At 40.6% G+C, this 24,446-nt stretch overlaps 1 protein-coding gene across 7 annotated transcripts in view; it reads left to right on the top strand.

Annotated features, from left to right (window-relative positions):
- The window catches only part of UTRN (utrophin), a 510,470-nt gene extending 492,536 nt beyond the window's left edge, over positions 1-17,934 (top strand). For 6 of the 7 annotated variants that reach the window (XM_044247155.1, XM_044247163.1, XM_044247172.1 and 3 more), the window contains 6 exons: positions 3,163-3,321; positions 3,709-3,949; positions 6,635-6,743; positions 8,157-8,249; positions 13,478-13,500; positions 15,900-17,934. In XM_044247155.1, coding sequence (XP_044103090.1) covers positions 3,163-3,321; positions 3,709-3,949; positions 6,635-6,743; positions 8,157-8,249; positions 13,478-13,500; positions 15,900-15,908 — 634 coding nt within the window. In that variant the 3' untranslated portion in view covers positions 15,909-17,934. The remainder of the gene's footprint in view (positions 1-3,162; positions 3,322-3,708; positions 3,950-6,634; positions 6,744-8,156; positions 8,250-13,477; positions 13,501-15,899) is intronic. The other variant, XM_044247138.1, reaches the window with a different exon arrangement.
- The last annotated feature ends 6,512 nt before the right edge of the window (positions 17,935-24,446 follow it).

The following is a 24,446-nucleotide window of genomic DNA, read 5'->3' as shown; positions in this document are numbered from 1 at the left end:
ACAGAATGCTTCGCTGGACATTTGCATGGTCCGGCTGGTCACAGGAATGGCTGATTAGGGCTCTAGACCTTGCTCCTTAGCCTTTTAACATCAGATATTATAGAGAGCAGGAGGCTAAACCTTTTGCTTCTCTTGCAAGAGTTATTGTTTTGTTTTGACTTCTGGTTGATTGCTTGAGACGCTTTATCCTTAAAATAGAGAAATTTCATGGGTTTTTTTCTTTTATTATTATTTAATTTTTTTGGATACTCAGCCTTTTTAGTTTCTATACATTGTTTTCAGCTTGAGGAATAGTTACAAAATACTGCATTATACCCTTACTCCTTTATTTTATGCCCACTGTATCTTTATGCCTTGTATTTTTCCTCTCCATATTTTAGATCTCTACTTTTTATCCTCTCTTGCTATTACTTCTATCTCTACTTGAACTGGATAAAGTGCCTGCAAACACTGGCGGTGATAAGGATCACTGACCTAGCGTCTTGCCATCCTTAGCAGCTAATTGGTGTCCCCGCGTGCTGATGCATTAGCCTGATCGCCAGCCTCTGTCCTTCATAATAGTTAGGGTTAGTGGAGCACCTGGGTGGCTCAGTCGTTAAGCATCACTCTTAATTTCAGCTCAGGTCTTGATCTCAGGGTCGTGAGTTCAAACTCCATGCTGGGCTCCACACTGGGCATGGAATGAATGAATGAATGAGTGAGTGAGTGAATGAATGAATGAATTAGGTTTAGAGTATTGGCCATATATTTCCAATCAGGAAAATGCCCACCCCTCACACACACCCTTTCTGTCTCACTTAGCGACACAGGCAGCCCAGAGGCTTTTAAATGCTGCTGCTCTGCCCTGGTCTTCTACCTATTCCCTCCTCAAAGCCTCATCCTTCCACAGTTAGGAATAAGCATGCAATTCTTCTAGAGGCTCCTTTATTTATTTTTCAGTGACACTGCATTTTCTCCAGAAAGGTTATCAAAGGGTGATTTCTAGCTTATTTCAGTCTTTATCCCATCCATGTTCCTTATTTCCGGTTTCTCACTGGGTGATGATGGTTCTACCCCTTCCCCGTTGAATTTGATAGAGGGATGGTGAGGTTCAATATCAACGTTATATTGTGCTCCTACCCAACGTGCATGACCTTTATTTTTGTCAAATGTATGTCCACACATACTCCATGTATAAACTTAGAGAGAGGGAGAGGTTACCAATAAAGGAACAAAAGAAATCAATCAATAGTTCATCTGAACCTTTGCTTTGGCTGTTCTGCTGGGATACAAGTCCTTTTTCTCCTTTGCTTCATCATATCACTCTGCCATCAAGGCTCAGGACACCCCTTTTCTATAAGTTCACTAACTCTCAGATGCAAGTTCAAGTCATCTTTTCATTGCAGTAAACTGTGATCACACAGGGTTGCATTTCCAGGTTGGACTCAGAGGAATCAAAGATCCTACCTCGAGAACTGGGTGTTTCCTGGCAGCTGCCAGTCACCAGTCTGAGGTCCCAGAGGGCCTCTGCCACTCCCCAGACCCTCTAGGACTGCAGTCGAGTGTGCTCTGACCCCAGTGCCACAGACGAGGGCTCTAAGGGACATTTGCAGGCACATCACTGTCAGACGGGCTGGTGTAGTCATGACAGAGCTCTGTTTTATACCCTCAGCACTACTTACTTGTTGTTTTCCTGAAGCCCTATCCTATACATCCATAGATTGCGGGATTTGCTTACCAGACACAATGAAAACAGCCCAGGTCCAATCTGCTGAAGTACTCACTCCATAGCTAGAGACTCCAGATGGCAGGAACCAGGGAGCCAGTCCTTTGCGTGATTCCAGGGACATCTGACTGGGTCCCCGCATAAAGGAAGAGAGGGGCTCCCAGGCCCTTCCTTCTCAAGAATGTACCAGTTTTGTCTATCTCGTTATGCTTCTGTCTCTGGCAACTGTTAGATTCTACCACGTGATTCATGTGTCTGATTCATTAGACGAGTAGTTAGAAAAGTAGGAGAGTCTAGGTTTAAGGACCTGTAGTTTCTTGTTTTAATGCAGAATGATTGATCCTAGTGAAGATATTCTGATAATATCAAGTAAAATATATCTGTGGATATTTATAAATATCTACAATTAAAATTTTTGCTATGTTATTTAAATGAAAGGGTAGGAGGATTATATTCTACCATTCTGTGGGTTACAAAGCATTGCAAGATGGCTTTCAGCCAAACGCTAAAGCCAGTGAAATCAATTTAGGCCTTAGTCCATGTGGGCTGCCATAATGCAATACTATAGGCTGGCCAGCTTAGAAATGACATTTATTTATCCAGTTTGGGAGTCTGGGAAGTTCAAGATTAGAGTCCTAGCAGATTTGAAATCTGGTTAGAGCCCTCTTCCTGGTTCATAGATGGCGCTCTTCCCACTGTGTCCTCATGTGGCAGAGATGGGAAGCCAGCTCTCTGGACTCTGTTCTAAGGTCACCCATCCTGTCCATGAAGCTCCACCCCCATGACCTAATCACCTCCTAAAGGCCCCGCCTCCTAGTGCCATCACACTGGGAGTTAGGCTTCCATCTAGGAGTTTTGGGGGTCTACAAACAGTCTAGAGCAGTTTTTTTAAATTAAATATTTTAATCTACTCATTTAGTATTCAATTGCTGATTTTGCCTAAGGTATCTTTTCTATTAACTACATAAGTGGTAGACCTTCTTTGGTACCTCTGCTGAATAGAATCTCTTCTGAGGTTTTGTGATATATACAGGTTAGTCTAAGGCAAAGCATAAAGTTGTTGGTATGTGTAGTCCACATACCTTTTAGATAAATACCTTTCTAGCACTTCATGTTTTTATTTTTACCTTTTTAAAAGATTTTATTTATTTGACAGGGAGAGAGAATGTACAAGTAGGGGGAGCGGCAGGCAGAGGGAAAGGGAGGAGCAGACTCCCCACTGAACAGGGGGCCCAATTCGGGACTTGATCCCAGGATCCGGGAATCATGACCTGAGTGGAAGGGAGATTTTTACTGACTGAGCCACCCAGGCATCCCCTTTCTAGAGTTTCAAAGGGAAGTTAGAGGGACTTGGAGCCCAGCTGCCATCCCTATCATCGTTGTTTCTACTTCCCTTACAACCAGAGACATCCACCTCCAGATGTGTGCCACGGCCTGTGTGCATTTTTTCTCCCTAGGGAGGATGAGCATGCCCTCATCCAACAGTACTGTCAGACGCTCGGAGGGGAGTCCCCGGTCAGCCAGCCCCAGAGCCCTGCTCAGATCTTGAAGTCAGTAGAACGGGAAGAACGTGGAGAACTGGAACGGATCATTGCTGACTTGGAGGAAGAACAAAGGTGCGTCCAATATAGGAGAGGAAGCTGTGTCCCCCTGGGCAAACTTATGAAAGGAAAGTCTTGAATGATACTTTCAGCATGATCCCTATCCATTCTCTTTTCAGAAGCGTCTTCTAAGAAACCCAGGTGGAGTCCAAGTTTTAGGGTAGGCTAACAAGCTAGGGCACTGGCTAAAGATCACACACAGGAGGGTTCCCAGAGGGGTGATGTCTGTTAGAACACCTGCTTAACGCTAGAGTATTGTTCCTGCTTACTCATCTCACTGTTCATAGACGTTTTTACCTAAGAAGAAAGAAGGAGCTGGAGTTAAATCTGGAGCTCATGGGCAGTTTCAGAGAGAAGACAATGCACGCGGTGGTGATTCCAGTTTTTGCTTTTCTGCACTAGAAACTTGCAGGTGGAGTATGAGCAGCTGAAGGAGCAGCACCTGAGAAGGGGGCTCCCCGTCGGGTCGCCTCCAGACTCTGTTGTGTCTCCTCACCACACATCTGAGGACTCAGAACTCATAGCAGAAGCGAAACTCCTCCGGCAGCACAAAGGTCGGCTAGAGGCTAGGATGCAGATTTTAGAAGATCACAATAAGCAGCTTGAATCTCAACTCCACCGCCTTCGCCAGCTGCTGGAGCAGGTAGAGAGTGTGGGAGTCGGGGCTGTGCCCACACCCACTCCCCCTCCCAGCCTGTCAGTCTCTGTGGGGGTGGGGTGGTCCCAGTGTCCGCTGAGAGGCTCACTTGCAGCCTCTCACCTCCATGCTTAATTCCACTCTTTGAATGGAAGCATCCCATCCGCCACTGCTCCAGAAATGTGTTTGCCCCGCTTAAGATGGAGTTTCCCATTCTTCTACCACACGGAAATCTGTCTCAGCTCTGAATCCTTTAAGGGAAGAGACCCTGTAACATACATCTGTGTAAATTACATGTGGGAATGCTGTAAGGGGAAGGAAGCCATTGGAGCTCTTTATGCTAAAGCCTTTTTTCCAGGGAACTGTTTTCATGAAATTCAGTAGCAGATGCTTATTAATGTGCAGCTATCGTTTCCTAACATCAGGCCATAGTTTATGGCAGTTGTTTGCACACATTCTTGACAATAAGAAATACAACTTACATTATGATGAATGCATACCTGTATGATGAATACAGCATAGTAATTGCCGTTATAAAAAAATTCCCTTATTTTCTATTTTTTTAACTTCCTTCCTCCCTTCCTCCTTCCCTTCCTTCCTTCTTTCCTTCCTCTCTTCCTCTCTTCTTTCCTGTGTTTCTCTGTACCTCCTCCCATTTTTCATCTCTTTCTCTTTTCTTTCTTTGTGCTGGTTGGCACCTACCAAATTAATTTTATAGCTCATCAGTGGATATTAGCCCACAGTTTTGAAAAATACTCTTCTTTGGATATATAAGAAGCATCAACGCAGTTTTTGCCTTCTTGGTGTTTGCAGTCTTATTAGGGACCAAAGCAAGATTGTTCAATATTACAAGATAGTATCGCACATAAAGACACAGTACTATAGAAGATTAAGTACTTGATTACATCTAGCAGTTAAAGAATAGAAGTCACGAATTAGTGACTTAGTCACAAATTAGTCAGGAAGATGTCTGGGTAGCAGGTGCATATTGGGTAGAATCCCCACAGATGGGGCTAGACGTTCTCTTTCTTGAAGTATCCTTGACATCAACATTCATGTCATCTTTCTCTGACCTGTGTAGTGTGGGGTCCCAGGCAGTGACTAGGCAGTGCTTTTCTCCAGAAAGGATTTCTCCAACCAAAGGCAGAAGCAACTTTTCCTCCAGTGATCTTCTCAAATGTCAGAAAACCATCTTGTCACAGTTACTGTCAGTATCTTTTAACTTGTCAGAATCATCCCAAACAGTGTGATTTCTGCATTACCTACACAGCAGGCCAGAGATCTCACCTTTAAACCATATACTTTTCTGTGTGACTTTTGCTATTTCAGGATTTGCATCAGACTGTTTTAGGGAAGGCTCACTTTGGGTCTCCAAATTGTGCATCATTAGAAAACAGTAGTTTCCCTAGAGTGCCCCAAAGCCGGGCTTTCCTTAAGCCTTCTGGAATGTTTGAGTCTTCTCTGGTGCCACATTATAAAGACTGTGAATTTGAAGTTTCTCTGTGGTGCCTGTGTGAGGGATGAATTTTCTCTTAAAATCTCTGATTTAAAATATGAAGTGTTATTATTAACCTAGTGCAGCGATAGAATCTTTGCAGAGGGAAGCTGTGCTCGAAACCTTTATTTGCCATAGCCCGTTGGAGAGCTAACGGCTCTTCTGTTTCCATTACTCCCCTCCCCTCCCCCGACTCTCTCCATCCCATTAGACAGAGCTGCCTAATGGCTCATGTGCCTTCAGAATTGCACAGTAATGCTTTTAGAGATAGCCGATATCTAAATGGCTCTGTATATCCCAGACTGTGGACCTCTTATCTCTTCTTAATGATTTAGTATGAATGCCAAAAGTAGATGGAAAATTCACCTGACGGTAAAAACTGGCAAAACCACCAGACTTCAACTAATACAAATTTAATGGAAAAATCGGCATCAAAAACATTGTAATTTCTGCGTTCCCTGTAAGATGGATGACTCTTTCTAATTTGAGCACATACTTGTCAATGTATCCAGGACCATTTCAAAGCTTTGTGCAGAGAGGGTTTACAACGTGTTTACTATGTGTCAGATTCTGTTCTAATAATCTCAGTGGAAATCCTAACTGATCACCCTCCTCACAAATTCCTTTGACACCAGCATTCTTTTTACCATCCCCAGTTTATAAATAAAGAATTCAAGGCCTCGAAGGTTATAAAATTTGCTTAGAATCAGGTAGGTTCTGAGTGGCCGAGTTTCAAGCATGGGAATCCAAAGTTGTGTCCTTATGTCTCCAGTGTGGCCTTAAATATTGATTTCAGTAAAGAAGTGAGCTGATTTTGAAATTGGGTGAATTTACTGTATGAGAAACGGTCCTCCTTTTTTAAAGATGAATGAAACCTTTTCTAAATTCACTTGGTTGAGCATCATGGAGAGAAAAATGGAGGGACGAAGCTGACATTGATAAATAAATCTCACATTATAACCAGCTGAGCTCTTCTAGGAAGGAGCCCCAGTCGAAGGGGACAGACCACGCAGCACTCAGGGGAAGTAGTGGTGAGCCCGCTAAACTGATGAAAACAGGTATTCTAAATGTCTGCGGCTGAAAAACTTGATGTGATTCAATCCACATCTGACTTCCATGGAAGTCAGAAACAGAAATGTTTTCCTTAGCTATTGTTTGAGTCCTTCCTCTGCTTTAACCTTTGAATGCGATTGCAGCCTGAATCTGATCCCCGAATCAACGGCGTCTCCCCCTGGGCTTCGCCTCAGCAGGCTGCCCTGAGCTACTCGCTGGATCCCGACCCTGGCCCTCAGTTCCACCAAGCAGGTTGGTGTCTCCGAGACCTGGCTAACTACCCCCACTCTGCTCTGAGTGTCACCGCTTGCTTAAGTTTTATTTATTTTTTAATTTTTCTAAAAGATTTTATTTATTTATTTGACAGAGAGAGAGAAAGAGGGAGCACAAGCAGGGGGAGTGGCAGGCAGTGGCAGAGGGAACTGCAGGCTCCCCACTGAGTAGAGAGCCCAATATAGGACTCCATCCTGGGACCCTGAGATCATGACCTGAGCTAAAGGCAGATGCTTAACCCACTTGAGCCACCCAGATGCCCCTGTCTTTCATTTTATTAAATAGTGTTCTTACTCACCAGTGTCTTAGAGCATAAAGGAGTTTCATATTCCCTTTGTGCTCAGCTGCATATAAAGACATTTTAACAACATGAAAAAAGTAAACATCTTAGAATAATCATCTATAATGTATTTGCTTCTATAATGTGTAGTAGTGGATTGAATTTTGGCAAAAGATGAAAAAAAGTGCTCTTTCCTTTGGGTATGAGCAACAATTTTCTTTTTGCTTTGCCTGCAGAATGATTTTTTTTTAAATATATTTTCCATCTCTAAAATTTATATTTGTACATATTCAGGATATCATCCTAAAGTATATTATACCAAGAAGGGTTTTCTCTGCCCAGGTCTGGGAACTGAATGCTCTGCTTTTTCCATGCTAGTCCTTATAGACATTGCCACCTCCCCTGCCCCCATCATTGCCAAGGTCTCACCCAGCCTGTCATTAGTCACAAAGGGGCATGTTGCTGCTGCTACAAGGACTCTGTCAGCCGGCATTCAGGAATGACATTTTGTTATTGATGAAATTTAAGTTCTAAAGTTTTACTGAGGACCACATATTTTAACCAAATTAATTTGTATTTAAGATATCTTTTGCTATATTAGTCAGAGGGAAACCTAAAATATTAATGTTATTTTAATTGTTTTAAATAAGTGACTTATTTTGCTATTTATTGGTTGTAGAATAAAAGACATCAAAGTAACAAGTATCTTCTAAAACACCTCTAGATTTGTGTCAGTGTAAGCCAGCCCATGCCAGAGTCTCCAAGAATAAAGAAGGAAGGAAAAAGAAACGGACAGAATTTTTTTTATATGAAAAAAAAGAGTGTAAAATAATGTCATTCCATCTAATATATTAAAATAATATTACCACATTACTTTTCACTCATAAATGTTCTCCTGGCACATGGAAGCTTCCAACAGAAATATCTAATACATCTTATTGATATGAAATTATATTACCAACAAATTAATATAAAAATGGTTTATTGCCTAAAATTGTTGATTTAAGGAGAATGATTTTCACTTTGCTATATAGAGGCAAGGATTCATGTTTTCTGCCCATGTTGGGTTTTGGTGGAAGGCCTGACATTGTTCTTTTTCTCCACTGTCGCAGCAGCGGAGGACCTGCTGGCTCCCCCACAGGACACTGGCACGGACCTCACGGAGTTTATGGAGCAGATCAACAGTACTTTTCCATCTTGCTGCCGTGAGTATGAAGGACCCTAACACGTCAGGATGCTGTTCCCGTCCATGTCTTTATTCCTGCTTGGGGCCCTCTGTCTTCTTTGGCAGGATAGCAAAAACCAGTAGGAGAAACAGGACTGAATATTATTTAGAAAGAAATCAAGCATTCTACATGTTGACAAAGGAAATGAAGCACAGGCTGGATACTGTCACGTCCCTGGACTGCGGTGAGGATCCCGCTCTTAGAACGCTTTCATTGTGCCTGACGGCTGATACCGTGGAGGCAAACAAGACAAAGCCCTTTGTGAGAAGTTTCCGTCTAGGGCAAACTCTCATAACAAACATGTTATTACTTCAAAAAAGAGCTTTTAGCGGCACACCAAACAAGACATGAAAATAACCTTTTCTGATGTAATTCTCTCTTTTTCTTTAAAAAAGATTTTATTTTTAAGTCATCTCTGTACCTGTGTGGGGCCCGAACCCACAACCCTGAGGTCGAGTCCTGTGTTCCCCTGACTAAGCCAGCCAGGCACCTGCACTCTCTTCGCTTCAGACATTATCCTCTGATGTCATGAGATTCAGTTCTGGAAGGGGATTATTTTCAGATTTTTTTCTCTCTCTTACTTTCTTTCTCTGGTTTCTTCCTCATGGAATAAAATAGTCAGTGCATAAAGGCCAAATAATTGAAGACATCGCAGATTATAACCCTGTGACTTGTCCATATGAACAACCAAGAGCTAGAAAATAATCAAATGAAAGCAGCCCAAATCCCAGAGGAAATTACATAATGTTCTTATTTATTGATTTTTTTTACCAAACTTTTTTACTTCAACCTCTTGCCACCGTGAGCTTTCCCCAGAATCACTTGTGCTCTTTCCAATAGAGGCCACTTACTTGCATGTGTGCATATTGCTTGATGCTCAGTTTATTTTAAATAATCTCATAAAGAAATAGGAATGTTTTATTTATGATTTTTAGGGTGATTTCCTCTAAAATTGATTTTTAAACCTAGACAGCCACTAAGTTAAGATTTTAGCATGTACATACACTACCGTATGTATTATATGACATGATATATATGTGTATTATATATGTATATTTGTGTATATGTGTGTGTGTGTGTGTGTGTATAGTAGTATATCTATAAAGCAGCTTCTCACATCACCCTTTTTCATCCTGTCCTCAAAAGATACCATCCTAAGTGATGAAAAAAGGCATTACCAGGAAGGTAGTTAAATAAGATATATTGACTTCATTAAAAAAATGTGCTTCAACTTATACAATTCTACAGTTTATGAAAATGCCTTCATTAGCAGAAAGCGGAAATAGCTATTTGAAATATCGTCTGCCCTGAATTTTCAGAAGTATTTGCCTAAAGCACATAGTGCAGTTTCCATAAACATGTAAATACATTTATATTTGGGAGTTGTCATTTTCCATTTACTGTCTGTGACTATACTTCTCAAAGTTTCATGAACTGTATTTACTATATGTCTGTCCCCACACTCACTCCCCAAAAAACATGTGCCCACCCATGCACACACACACACACACACACACACATTTTTTTGGCCCTCTAGACTTTCGCAGAGGCTTAAGAGAGCCATTTGAAGCCTGTATGCCATCAGATTGTAGCTTCTATTCTAGGCTAAGAGCCACAGTAGATGAGCACATTATGTCATTCATATTAAGGTTGGATTTTCTAGAGATTTTAATTCAGGATTGTATGTTACTTAATGGCTAGACAAGAACTCATCATAGTCACTGTAAAACCTAGAATTTAAAGATTAAATTTCTAAGTGACACTACTTTTTAGTTCAGCTTAAATCCAAATACATTAATAATTAGTGAAGAACAAATTCTATCAACCAAAGCCTGTTTAGAAGTTTGCATTTAAATGTTATGATGGACATGTTCAATCTGAAAGTCATTTGTCAGAGAGTTAGGGTGGGAAGTATGTTGAATTAAATGCTCTACAGTGACTATGGATGTATAGTTTCCATATTCACATTTTTATGTTAAAAATGCATGGTGTGTCATTTTTTAAAGTTTGTCATAAAGCAATGACTCTTAAGTCTTTTCCGTAGTATATTCTTATATCTCCATAGTATAAAAGACTAATCTGTCCTATTTTGGAAGAGAATGTAATTAAATATAAATGATAATCATAAGAATAAGACAAAAATAAAGAAAAAAAGAGATAAATATGTTCATCTCACTTTATGGCTTCCCTTAAAAGTACATATACAGTTCCTATTGGTTGGAATCTCATTATTGATTAATAGATATCATTGGTTCCTGAGACAAACATATCCCTTCAGTGGGACCTACATGACAGGTTAAACTCCTACTTTGCCTGGTGCCCTTGCCACCCGTGCCCTAAGATTCCTTCATGGGACAGTGGCCCCATGTTCTCCTAGTCTTACATTCGTTCATCCACAGATTTTTCACATTAGTTATAATTTTCCATGCACAAGCATTACTAGTCATATGTTATTCTGAAGGTTTCAAGTATATCCCATGTAAGAAATGATGAATGGTGTCTTTTATAATCCTCTGAATTTCATACCTTATTGTTTTTGGTTTCTGAGATTCTGTTATTTGGCTTTAGTCTGCTCTTGTTCATATTTATATTCTATGTTTTGCTTTGGTAATATAAAAATCTCCATGATAAGAACAGCTTTCCCTAGAAATAAGGGATGAATTTACTTATTTATAAAATTGATACATATTTTAATTGCATCCAAAGTTATTATTAAACCTTTTAAAAATTGATGCAAAGTAGAAATAGCACCTGATTTAGACTTTGTGCCCAATACATGTTTCTGAATTGAATGAATGAATGAATGATTACCTTTTTCTAACCAGGAAGGTTTAATTGGTAAAGTTTACCCTAGATACTACATAGACGTTTTATAGGATTCATTTACTTTGTTGCCCCTTTTAAGTTGCTCAGCTAGCAAATCTTTTAATAAACCTTTGCATTCCCAAAGCTTCCTGGCCACCTTTGGAGGATTTTTCTAAGCAAATCAGATTGGCACTCTCCCAATGCCAAACCCATCCCTTGAGCCCCTGTTACTAATGAGAACTTTAAAACTGCTTGTCACCAGCATACAATGAATTGATCTGCATGTTAATCTTGACTTTTGATCCTTTGTGGATTAAAAATTAGCATGGTCACAAGTGAATTTACACTCCTGGCAATCCTGGAATTAAAACGAAGCTGTATTCATAAATCCTAATTGCATGAATTGCCTACTTAAACATGGCATTTTTCCCCTCCTGGGTCTGTATACTGTAACACATAACACGTTAGAATTTGTGTCTCAAGTTAATATCCCGGTTGCTCCTGATTGCATCCTTGAATTATTGCCTTTTAAAGTCTTCTTTTAATTATTTACATTACGTTTCAGAGCAGAAAGGAAGGCATTTCCATCTTTTCTTGACAAGGTGTTAATGAAAGGAATTTCATTGTGGTGCCCATTAACTAATGTACATACTAAAATTTTCACTGGCTGCTCTAACATTTCTTTTTATGTAAATTCTTCTCAGTTTTTCCATTTATGTCATCCAAATATACAAGAAACTAGGACTGAATATTTTTGGCTGACAGATCATTAAATGCTTTTAAAATTATTTTTTATCTATGGGCATATTTTCACTGTGAATTGCCCATATTTATTAAATTTGAGTGATGTTCATCACAAACTCAAAACCTACTAAAATGCAAGGGTTTCCTGTTCATATTTCTTTTAGAAATAGATCTGTGTGGTTTGCTCAGGAGAATAATCAGAGCCTTTTATTTGATATAAAGTTATAGGGTGAGGGGTGCCTGGGTGGCTCATTTGGTTAAGCGTCCAACTCCTGATCTCAGCTTGGGTCCTGATCTCAGGGTTGTGAGTTCAAGGCACACCCAGTGTAAAGCCTACTTAAAATAAAATAAAATAAAATAAATAGTTATATGGTTCATGATGCTGATTTGGAGCAAGAGGGATTTGATTTCTGATTGGGGTTGGCTGCCATGCAGAAGAAAAGTGTGGGTGTTGTACTTAATTCTAATGCAATGGAGTGCTCCCTCAGTGTGGCTCAGTGGGAAGGACATCCACTCTCTTGTTTTCCTGCTGTAACTTACATATCTGGTAGGACTAGGCTGGATTTTAGCCTCATTCTTCCCTCAGGTATGAAGGGGGCTAACACTTTCCCTCCAGGCATCAGAAAGTTGCTCTTTTTTGTTTACTCTGTTTTTCTCACAAAGTACCCACTGTGTGGTCATGGGTTTTCCCTCTCTCTCTCTTCTTTTTTTTTTCCCTCAGCACAAAAAAATGAGAGATGGAAGGAGTGCAACATGGTAGATGATTAGGGATGTTTCTTATTTGATCCAGAACAGATGTTACCCTCCTGGAGGGGGCAGAACACCTGCCCCTCAACCCAGCTGCCTCTGCCCACCCTTACAGTGCCCACGGGCCAACTGCATTTGCTGTGTTTTCTAGAACCAGGAAGGAATGGAGTGGCCCAGATGCAAAGGCAAATCTGTCACCATAGTTCATCTTCTCCAAGTGGGCCCTCCAAGCACAGTGATTAGCCTTAGGGCCCACAAGACTACCAGAGGGTGAGGCCAGCCCTCTGTTTGAGCAAACACATTGCCACCAGTTTTCTAGGCCTTTGGGGCCAAGGTGAACCAAGGATGGCAGAACCTGAAGACACATGCCCTTCATTTCCCTCATCACGTGTTGGTCAGGATTTATGCTGTTCAACAAAATATGTAGAACTTACTCTGTTCAGAGACGTAAACCAAATGCGTGGCCTGATTTCAATAGGAAATTTTGAGATTTTTATTTTCAAAACTAATTAGCCACTGATGTTTTGGTATGTACTTATTTGAGAGAGCCAGCATATGTTTTGCATATTTTGGTAGAACTTTAATATCTTAAAGGACATGGAATGTGAGAAACTAGGGAAAAGAAACTAGTCTTTGTTAAAACACATAGCCAAAAAAAAAAAAAGAAAAGAAAGAAAAAAAAAAAGAAAGAAAGAAAGAAAAGGAAAAGAAACGAAAAACCAAAACCTGTTTCTTATTTTCTTATGGACCCAGCACGCTTCCTGCTGCGCTACTCTGCTTTCTTATTTTCTTATTAGCACCCATTCACCAGCCGGGAGCTGGGAACACTCTCCAGTTTTGCATGCCCCTGGGCAGGGAACAGCAAGGCCACCAGAGCTCCTTCAACTGATTTCTTTTGTTTTCTCTTTCAGCCAATCTCCCCAGCAGGCCACAGGTAAGTGTTAATGGGGTTGATTGGCTTGGGGCTTGTTGATTATAACAAGTAAGTTGATTACTGGAGTAAGCAGATGAGCTGCTCTTGATTTTAGTGCTAGACTTTGTTCCCCATGTAAATTAGTAAACTTGCTTGACATTTCAATGTTAGTTAATTCTGTCAGTCTGGGGAGGGGAAGCCCCTCTCAGGCTAGTTCTTCCAGATGCCCCCAAAATACCAAGTGCCTGATCCTTTGTGTTCTAACAGCTTTTTACTGGCCTCATATGAATTGTGCAAAATCACCATGGATAATCGATCTGGCAGACCAGTGCCCTCCCAGATTTGTAGTATCACAGAACATGGACTTAAAAATCATGACTGCAGTGGTACACAAAATGATTTTGGTACTTTGAGGGGGCAGATGTTTTGTTTTCTCCTTTAAGTGTGCTGAGAAGGAGAAGGGAGGAATTTACTGAGAAAGGTCAGCAGCTCTACCTTGATAACTGGCGGTATCAGGGCTCTTAGTGCTCAGGAGCCACAAGACCACAGCACATCTTTGGAGAACATTTTCTTTCCTGAGCTTGTTTATGAATCTTGAACCTCCTGATTGCATCATTGTCTTAATGGCAAGAGGGGCTGGGGTCTTCACGGGAATCACAGACAGGTGGTCTGTAGAACCTGGAGGGAAGAAAAGGAAATCTCATGTCAGTTAGCAGATGTGAGGTATGAGCTCAGGAGATGTGAGGGGAGAGCTCGGTGAGGACGATAATTCTGATTGCTTCTGTCATCTCAGTGAATCAGATGCCAGGGCTTCAGCAGGGCTGAGGATGGGAGGAAGTGTCCAAGGTGTGAGGAGATCCTAGAGGATGTGCCCTAGCTGCTTGGAGATCAAGAGATCATGGACAGGGAAGTAGTGTGAGTGCAAGGCAGTGTTCAGCATGACTTCTGGTGCCTGCCTGTGATCTTAATGTGAGGCCATCTGCAAGGCTGTGTGTTGTCTCCTGGCCACATTCAAGTTCATCAGGTACCAGAGTAGGCTGAGTGTTGCATTTTACCAGAGTTGAAGTCATGCTTTGGCCCAGAGAGTGCAACAATTCAAGGGAAGAGGCAGAGACATGCTGATAATGATTGAACCAGATATCTAAACTTGTAGGAAAAGAAGTGAAGACATGTTAGGTGCAGGAGACAGAAAAAAAAGGCAAGAGGAACAATGAATTGATGAATTGTGGTAGCAAAGGGTGGATGGCGTTGGGGTCCTAATGGAAGTAGGTGAGAAAGTAGGGGTAGTTGTCAGAAGGCAGGATGATTGAAATTGAAGTGTTGGGGGGGTTGAGGTATTGGTGATAGTGATGGTATTTGGAAGTTTGCAAAGCTGACAAGGCTGGGGGACAGGTTCACTGGAGGAGAGGAGCTCGAGGAACTGAGGGGACAGAGTTTAAGACGAACATCTGTGTGGATATTGAAATCACGGAGATTTAAACATAGTTTTAGCTTGATGGCGGTGAACCATTCTTCAAAAAAGTAAGGGAACATGACCCAAGGGCTCAGAAGATGACTGTTACTGTGGGTGGTAGAGTCTGACGGTGTGAGACTCGAAGTTGGGTGGGGAGAGAGAGGAAAAGGCCTGAAGAAATGTAATGTGGATTTAGAAAGCAGTTATCCAATACATGAAGAGTAGAGGAGATAAAAAATGGCCATATGGGGGAGGTTTGGGAGGAAGCGTGTCTTCAAGGAAGATCTGGGTATTGATGAGAGCCAACTGGAGGACACATTCAGAGAAGAATCAAAGGATGTGAATTTTAATGATGATGGATCCAGCTGTTTGACATTCCCTTTAAAAGATTGATGCCACTCCCCTGAGCCTGGCCCAGATTTATATCTTCTCAGGGCTATGTACATTGGCCCAGGTCCATTAACTGGAGCCACCATCACCCTGTGACTGTAAGTCCTGTCTTTCATTCCTCTTGTCTGGACCCCAGCATGGATTGGGGACCAGTTGGAATTGTCAAGGGTATCCCCTTAGCCATAGACCTCCCACAGTCCCCCAGGGAGAGACTGGACCCTTGAACCAGCCTCATCCACTCACCCACTCACCCTTGGTACCTCCAGCAAGAAAAAGCCAAGTCCTCTCGATTTTAACCTGGTTTCCAGCCTGGGCACAAGACAAGTCTTCCAAAACATCCTCTCTGTTGGCTGCAATGATAAAAAGCAGATTAGATGCCTTCTGCATGGAAGAGAAAGACCTCCTCCTGGGGAGCGAAAGTCACAGAGGAATAGAGGTTTCCATTCAAACACAGCAGAATGGGATTTGACTTGTTCTGAAAGAAGCACTTTGATTTCTCAGAAGAGATGTGACAGGTCCCTCCTACTGTAATGTCTGTGTACATGTTGCTCTGACAGCACTGTTTCCCTTCCTGCAGGCAATGTGAAATATCCCTCTAGCCAACCGACATTTCCTGACTGCCAGTGTTGCCCTTTTCAGCAAATGCCAATTCCAAGTTCCATTGAATCAGAACTCCATGGCTCCTTGACACATGCTGTTGAGTGCTGACTGTGTGTTCTACTGAAGGAGTAAAACACTGACTATCCAAAGAGAAAAGGATATTTTGTTTTTATAATGATCATATATTATTGTTTATTGTTTTCTTCTTCCCTTTCTATGCAACTGTAAATTAATGAACAGAGTGGTATTTGGAAATGGTAATACATTTGTCACTGATTTGTATACTGTATACAGCATTGGGAAAATGGGTGGGGGCTTTCTAATATGATACCTTCTTTTTAATAACCATGACAAAAATTGCATAAGAATGAGAAAACAATGTTACATTTTTACATTCCTTCATATTAACCTTGTACAATAACTTCATTTATTTTTTCCACTCCTTTACCATTAAGTTTTGGTTATTTATAATTTATCAGCCACATGACCAAATGGATTTCCTTGTGTCTGTTTCCATGATTTGGCCAAATTACTAAATTCATGTATTTCAATCAAATATTTATGTGTATGATTTAGGCCACATCTCTGTGTATGCCGCTGAACTTCATTTAAGCATCATATACTTCATTTCTTTAGTGACCACTTGGATAACCACAGTAAAAGCCCTGTGGGGCCTCCCTGGCATTTCCATTGGGATTTGTTTCCTGCATTTTATGTCCCTGCCCTATGTAAGTAGGTCTTGATTTCTTAATTTATTTCATGTCCCAGTCTATATGATAGAGGAAACTCAAAGCAGGATTCTAATAATCTCAAAGATCATTTCACCAAAGGTTACCCATTTACATAATCATTTTCATTTTGACATAGAAGCAAAACATGGGATAACTTTTTTTTTCATTGCAAAGTCTTGATTTTCATCATTAAACACACAGCAGACCTTTCCTTCATTGTGCTACCAGGACATATCTTTGTCTTCAATTCCCTTTGAAGAGAACTTTATTTTTGTTTACATATACTCAAGTCATTTGTAATTCTTGAAATTCCCAGTCATTTTCTTTCTGACAGCAGACACAAATTTAATGCATATTTCATTTTACCTTTCGGGTGAATGATTACATTTTTTTATTACTTTTCATTTGATCAATTTATTTGGAAGGGATGTTTATCAAAAACCTATGTCACTGCTTCCACAGAGGAATGAAATTAATACTTAGATGGTGGTACCCCTGCCTGTACCTTTGAGTACATTCACTTAGGTGTTTTGTTCAACTTCTGATTTAACCTTTAATTGATTCAGTTGAAACATGTTATGTAATCACCAAATGTAGAGAAACCAAAACAAACAAACAGTGAAAATAATGTGTTTTGATTCAGCATACATACATTTAAAACATCAGGACATTTTAACTTTGGGTTCTCTTGACCTGGGATTTGGCCAGAAGGAGGCTTAAAGTTAGAAATTGCTATTCTTTTAGAATAGGTTGGGTGGGTTGGGGGGCAAGGGTGTCTATTTGCAGCCTAGATATTTTGAGAAGAAAATTGTTTTATATAAGAGGAAAGCCATGACCACCTTTCTACCTCAGATCCATCTTCATCCATTGTGTTTGAAATAGCTTTATGCTGCTGCAGTCCGCAAAATCTAGAGCTTTTTCAGACCACATCAAACCCAAGAAAATCACCTATTTAAAGAAAAAAAAATTTCCCTGAACTCTGAACTACAAGTTGTAGATTTGGTGTCTTCCTTGTTCTTTCTTTGAAAAAATACGTATTCATTTTTTTCTGCTTGTAATTGTGTGCAACATGTCTTCTCTCTGCTATTAAAGAAAAGCTACAGAAAACACTACATTGTAACCTTCTAAGTAATAATAAAAAAGAAATATATCACAATAACAACAAGGGGAAATAAGTATGTAGTTCTTTTGAAATATGTGGTAAAGAACTAATCATAGACTATCATCTAATCTGGTTACATGTTGTATTTTTCATCCTGAATAAAAGTAATTTTAACACAAGATGACTTTGATATTCTTCAGCTGTGTTCATTGATAGAATCTAAGCTCTCAGTGTACATTTGTGAAAATAAAATATAAAAAGAGCCTGTATACTGATAACTCTGCATTTTTTCCTCTATTTTCTCATACCCACTAATACATCATTTCTCTTGTTCTCGTTGTCTCATTCTTTCTCTGTGTCTCTTCTCTCTTATTTATATAATTCTCAATTTCCTTTACAAATAGAAAGCTCATCAATAGGGAAAAATAATTTTGGATGTTAAGAACATGTACATTAAGCCCTATTGGGCTTCTGTTTTAGTAACTTAGGTACTGTTGGTATTTACTTGATTACTCTTCCAAATTCACTTTTAGCCTCATGCCCTTAAATAATGTGTTTTTACATGTGCCCTGAATTTTAACCATTCTTATAGTGGGTTTAATCCCTTTCTGAAGCCATCCCATAGGAAATAGTGCTGAGAATTGTATTACTTGATTCTAAAAGTAAAAGCTTTCTATGAAATAGAAAAATCCCCAAACATGTAATTTGGTAAAATAAAATGGATATATTCTAATGAACACATATTTCAAACATCTTGTCTGCCCCAAAGTAACATTCACATTAACTAATCCTAAGGAAACAATTGTTGAGTTCCAGTGACCTATTGAGTCGGTAGTTGAAAACGGAAATGAGAACAGAAGAAAATGTATTTTTTTAAAGGGGTGTATGTATTTGAGAGAAAGAAAGCACATGAGTGGTGCGGGCTGGCGGGAAGAAGCAGAGAGGTAGAGAGAATCTCAAGCTCTCTCCCCCTTGCGTGGGGAGCCTGAAGCAGAGCTTGATCTCAGTACCCTGAGATCACGACCTGAGCTGAAACCAAGAATCAGATGCCCAGCTAACTGCTACCCAGAAGCCCCTATATGTACATTTTTAAACAATGTCATTTGGTCTTGGATTTCTCCCTACCTACCCACTCCCCCATGCAGCTGTTTTAGTCATCCAACTTTTTCAGAGGCTTTTCTGAATTCATTAGTTGAAAATTTAATGTAAATACAGTAAAACACCACTGACACCACACCATCCAGTACTACAGGTAGAATCTAAAAACTTCATTGCCATACAAAATCAGCTAGTGTTCTGGTGAAGTTAATTAAGCGATTGGAGTGAGCCCCGATGGAGGCCAAGAGCCAATCGCATTCATGCTATGTCCACTTCCTGGGGTAGGAGTTTTCTGTTGGCATGATAATCGGTATGGCAACCATAAAACCCTAATGAGAAGAATGTCTTTAGTTTATGGGATGTGAGGAGGCAGGAATCCTCTGCTCACACCTGGACTTGCCCAGATGTCTTGGGTTGACTGGCTGTTGAGGGGCGTGGGGTGGCCAGACTGGATGGTAGCAGCAAACTGGCTGGGTTCTTGCACTCACTAGGGAGTTAACTGGGTATGTTCTCCTACACTGACCCATGCTGGGGGAGCAAATGTAGGGCTTTGCTAAGAACTGGCACACCACCATTTGTACCAAATCCTGTTTGTCAAAGCAAATGGCAAGGCTAGGCATGGATACTCAATCCTACCTCTTTTATGAGAGCAGCTATGAAGTCTCTGAGGGTGTGGTGACAGAGAGGGACCACCAGGTTTCCCGGTATGAACTTCGAGGAGATAAAGCAGGACACTTAGGCCAAAATACCAATATGTCCATTTCCTTGGGCATTATGTCCACTCTCTCATTGGAATGAGAAGGGGTGTGGACATTTTACAAGGCATTTTTTGAAAACAAAGATCAAGATCAGCCCTTCCTCCCTAGGCTACCAATCCAATTTCAGAGATTGACACAAGTAGGAAAACTTGGCATGTTCTCTGCCCAAAACGCTGGAGTGGGAGAAGACCTCAGGACTGATACTAAAATGAGAAAAATAAAAAATAAACATAAAGAAAGCAGAAAAAGGCTAGATGAAAAATGGAACAGAAGGGATATTATTTTAAACTTCTTAGGTTTGTTCAAACTGAGTTGCTAATGTTTAGTTGGAAGGACACACAATATAAGAGGGTCTTAGCTTTGACCAAATGAGTACATCCCTGTGAAAATATGTCCCTGCCAAGCATTTGCTTAGAAACATGCAATTTATTTACCCTTTCTATAAAGTTAACCAACCTGGCACTAATCTCTCATTTTGAAGGCATTCCAATTTGTGGCATAGTTTCATATTTTTGAATATTTGCAGTGTATGCTCCGCTCAGATTGTCTTTTATAGACAGCTTATTTTTTTGGTACTCTTTTGAGTTTTGTATGTGGGTAATTACAAAAAATTAATTGACAGTTTGCCCTCAGCCTAGCTCTGTCCTCTTCTAGAAAGCACAACCTTTGAATCTGTAATAAAATGAGATGAGTTCCCAGGCTGCCATGGGATGTAATTACAATTAGTTCCTGATATTACTCCTTTTAGCCCACTTTTCAAAAGTACTGTAATACTGATTTTAAGTTTTTACTTCAAATCAATTTTTTAAATTTACATAAAATAAAATGACATTCTAAAACTGTTGGAAAGAATTGAGTTGTTCTAGTGTAAATCTGACATAAGCCTATCAAAATCTAGAACAGTCTGATTATTATTCCCTGTGAATCTCATGAGCTATGTTTACTGCTTGGCAAATTGTGGACAGCCGCACATAGCAGCGGGGATGGGTACAGGTACGCTTTCGAAAGTTCACCCTGACCCCATCCTCCTGTGTCCTGTTCTCTCCTCACTTCCATGCCCACCAAGCAGGTTTATCTTGTCAGTGATGCCAAAAATAAGGTGTTGCTTCATGTAAAACAGAAAACAGCCTGGGGGCGCCTGGCTGGCTCAGTGGGTTAAAGCCTCTGCCTTCAGCTCAGGTCATGATCTCAGGGTCGTGGGATCGAGCCCCACATCAGGCTCTCTGATCAGCAGGGAGCTTGCTCCCCCGCCTTCCCTGCCGCCCCTCCTGCTTCTTTGCCTACTTGTGATCTCTGTCAGCCAAATAAATAAATAAATAAACAAATAAAACAAACAAACAAACAAAACCCAGAAAGCAGTCTGGATACTATCTTCCCAAAATGTCAATGATGAGTTAATAAAATGAAGAAGGTTAAAAGGAATCTTAGGATAAGACATGGATCAAAATTCTGCCTTGGCTTGTGATTTAGTGGCTCTAACTTCATTGAACACAAAATCTCCACGTGTCTGGGACGTTGAGGAGGGGCCACTCAAGTTGGCAAAGACAGAATGAGGGACTAAATCCAGGCCAGGGAGTTCCTAATCTGGTGGTAGCCCCATAATAAGCAAGTAGTTACAAAAATAGTAACGGGAGCTGGCGGGAGGATTCTTAGGTCCCTAAGAGAACATGTAGGGCACTCTGGACTCCACAGGATGTGTATCAGAATATAGAGACAGCTCAAGGGAAAACATGTGAAATTCAACGCCACCTGCAGAGAAGCACATCTCAGTAACTTCACTGGGATGTTTCAATGTACTTAGTAGCGATGTTAAAGTCCTAAGAAGACATCGCAGTGATCACTAAAAATGCACTGGATGTAGCAGCATTTCCCCAGGAAAAGGGTTCCCTGGTTAAATAATTTGGGAAGCACTGCATGCTCTAACGCCTCTTAAAGCTTCACAACACTCGCGAATATGTTAAAAGCTTTTATAAATCCTAAAGCAGAGAATCCCACCTATCTGTGCGTCGTTCTGCATTTCTAAAGCATTTCACAACAGAACCCTTTGTGCTCACCTATTCACATCTGGCAGTATACACTTGGATGCTGAATTAATGTTCTAAGTTTTAATCTTGCAACTACATATGGGTGGTGATCCCATGAAATTGAGAGAAGTGTTAAGTGAATAGTAAAACAATTAGTATTAATCCAAGACAGTAACCTCCTGTTAAACCAATGTATTCTTATCATTGCAGGGATATACTCAGGCATGGGTAAGAATCAAGAAAGTTTCCCCTCAGCTTATCTCTATCCTAGGCTCAGAAAACCTATTTCTAGAGGAAAAATGATTTCTATTTCTAAAATCCATGACATCCTAATAAGCCATGCACATACTAAACCAGGCATAAATTACAAAAAGAACAGCATCTAGGCATGGCTGGTTTATCCAAATATTGCTTCCTGACACCCCATTTTTTGTTTATTTATTTCCTTAACTAATAATGGAATTTCTGGGGCACCTGGGTACCTCAGTTAAGCGTCTGTCTTTGGCTCAGGTCATGATCTCAGGGTCCTGGGTTGGAGCCCCACCTCTGGCACCCAGTTCAGCGGGGGAGTCAACTTCTACCTCTCCCTCTGACCCTCCCCCTGCTCATGCCCTCCTGCACACACACACACACACACTCTCTCTCTCTCAAATGAATAAGTAAAAATCACTTAAAAATAATGGGAATTTCTGATTTCTGCTAAAACTGACCAAAATGTTATCCAATCACAATGTGGTTGTCATGTAATAAGTTATAATAAGTTAACTTATAAATTAACTAATAAGTTATAAATATTGTTTATTTTCTCTCCTCCAATAGCCCCTTTCTTTTGAGGTCTGGATCTTTTGCGCAGGTAAAAACTCTCATTCTTCCCCCCACACACACACATACACACACACAGACATATATATACAAACAAAACAATGCTCTAGTTTGTCACAACCTATTTGAATTATTTTCCAACTCTATTTCTTTAGTATATGGAGCAAACAGTCCTCTAAATTGTCACAATCTGTTTGAATGATTCTTTTTTTAATAACAATTTTTTAAAGATTTTATTTATTTAGTTAGAGAGAGAGAGAGCAAGAGCACAAGCAGGCAGAGAGGCAGGCAGAGCCAGAGAGAGAAGCAGGCTCTCCATTGAGCAGGGAGCCCGATATGGGACTTGATCCAGGACCCTGGAATCATGACCCGAGCCAAAGGCAGTGGCTTAACTAACTGAGCCATCCAGGCAACCCGAATTATTCTTTTTTTAAAAAAAGATTTAATTTCTTTATTTGAGAGAGAGAGAAAGGGAGAGTGAGCACAAGCAAGGTGGGGGAGGGGCAAAGGGAGCAGGAGAGCACGTTCCTCACCGAGCAGGGAGCCTGATGCAGAGCTCCATCCCAGGACCCTGGGATCATGACCTAAGCTGAAGGCACACGTTTAACCTACTGAGCCACCCAGGTATCCCTATCTTATTTATTTATATTTATTTTTATTTTATTTATTTTTTAATAAAGATTTTATTTATTCGACAGAGAGAGACAGTGAGAGAGGAAACACAAGCATGGGGAATGGGAGAGGGAGAAGCAGGCTCCCCACTGAGCAGAGAGCCCAATGTAGGGTTCAATCCCAGGACCCTGGGATCATGACCTGAGCCGAAGGCAAATGATTAACCAACTGAGCCACGCAGCGCACCCCCTCCCCCGTTTGAATTATTCTTTAAATCTATCCATTTAGTGTATTAAGTAAACACGTACTGGTTATTAATTTCGTTTCCCATATTTTACTGATAATAAGAAGAGGAGTCCTATTAGAAATGTGTGCTGTGAATGTGAACAGCTCCTTTTGAGATTAGGCATCAAGCATCAGTGATCCTGGGTTTTATCTCCCAGGCATAAATTGTTTAAGTGGAGTTTCTGAATCAGAACAGTTCAGAGTCAAACCCATGAACAGAGGACTAGAGTATATGCTGCTGCAACTGGCCTGGCCTCAAAGACTAATGAGTTAACTAAGTCACTCTTAATCAGTATCTGAAAGGATAAAGCAGAGCTGCATGATAGAGCATTAAACTGTGGTCCTTGAACCACCTTCAGAATCACCAGGAGTCTGATTATGCCCTTCCCAGACCTGCTGAATGAAGCTTTCCAGACCAATGTTAGGATCTGTTATAGAGGCCTGCTGGTTCCCTAAATAACCTGTTGATATGACCAAGTCAAAGGTTTTTTGTGTGTTTGTTTTGGTAAAAATAGTAAGAGAGAATACTACTTGGCAGAAAGTTCTTAGTGTCTCCGAGGGGGAAAGGGCTTATATTATCCAGAACTGGGATAATATAATAATTTAGGATGGGTAGGCAGAGCAAGGTGAACGTTCTGAGGCATTTCAAAAAATGTGGGGGAATACAGTTGTTTGGTGCTGTCTGCGGAAGAACTGAATAGTTTGATGTTCACATAACAGGGTTTTTCAGGAAGTTTCTGGAACAAACAATGAAGTCATAATAAAATCATAATGAAGACAGAGGAACACTGAAACCATGTTAGTGAAGACAATGGAATTCTAAACTCATGACATTGTATACAAAGTTGAGTGGGCATAGATAATCTTTATTCTTTTTTTTTTTTTTAAGATTTTTATTTATTTATTTGACAGAGAGAGAGAGAGAGATCACAAGTAGGCAGAGAGAGAGGGGAAGCAGGATCCCAACTTGATCCCAGGACCCTGAGATCATGACCTGAGCCGAAGGCAGAGGCTTAACACACTGAGCCACCCAGGCGCCCCGATATTCTTTATTCTTGACTCTCAGGTTCTTCAGCCTGAGCTGAAAGATAG

Source organism: Neovison vison, chromosome 1 (assembly GCF_020171115.1).
Source record: "Neovison vison isolate M4711 chromosome 1, ASM_NN_V1, whole genome shotgun sequence".
Taxonomy (NCBI): Eukaryota; Metazoa; Chordata; class Mammalia; order Carnivora; family Mustelidae; genus Neogale; species Neogale vison.
The sequence above is the reverse complement of the archived record's forward strand: the minus strand, read 5'-3'. Positions and strand labels throughout refer to the sequence as shown.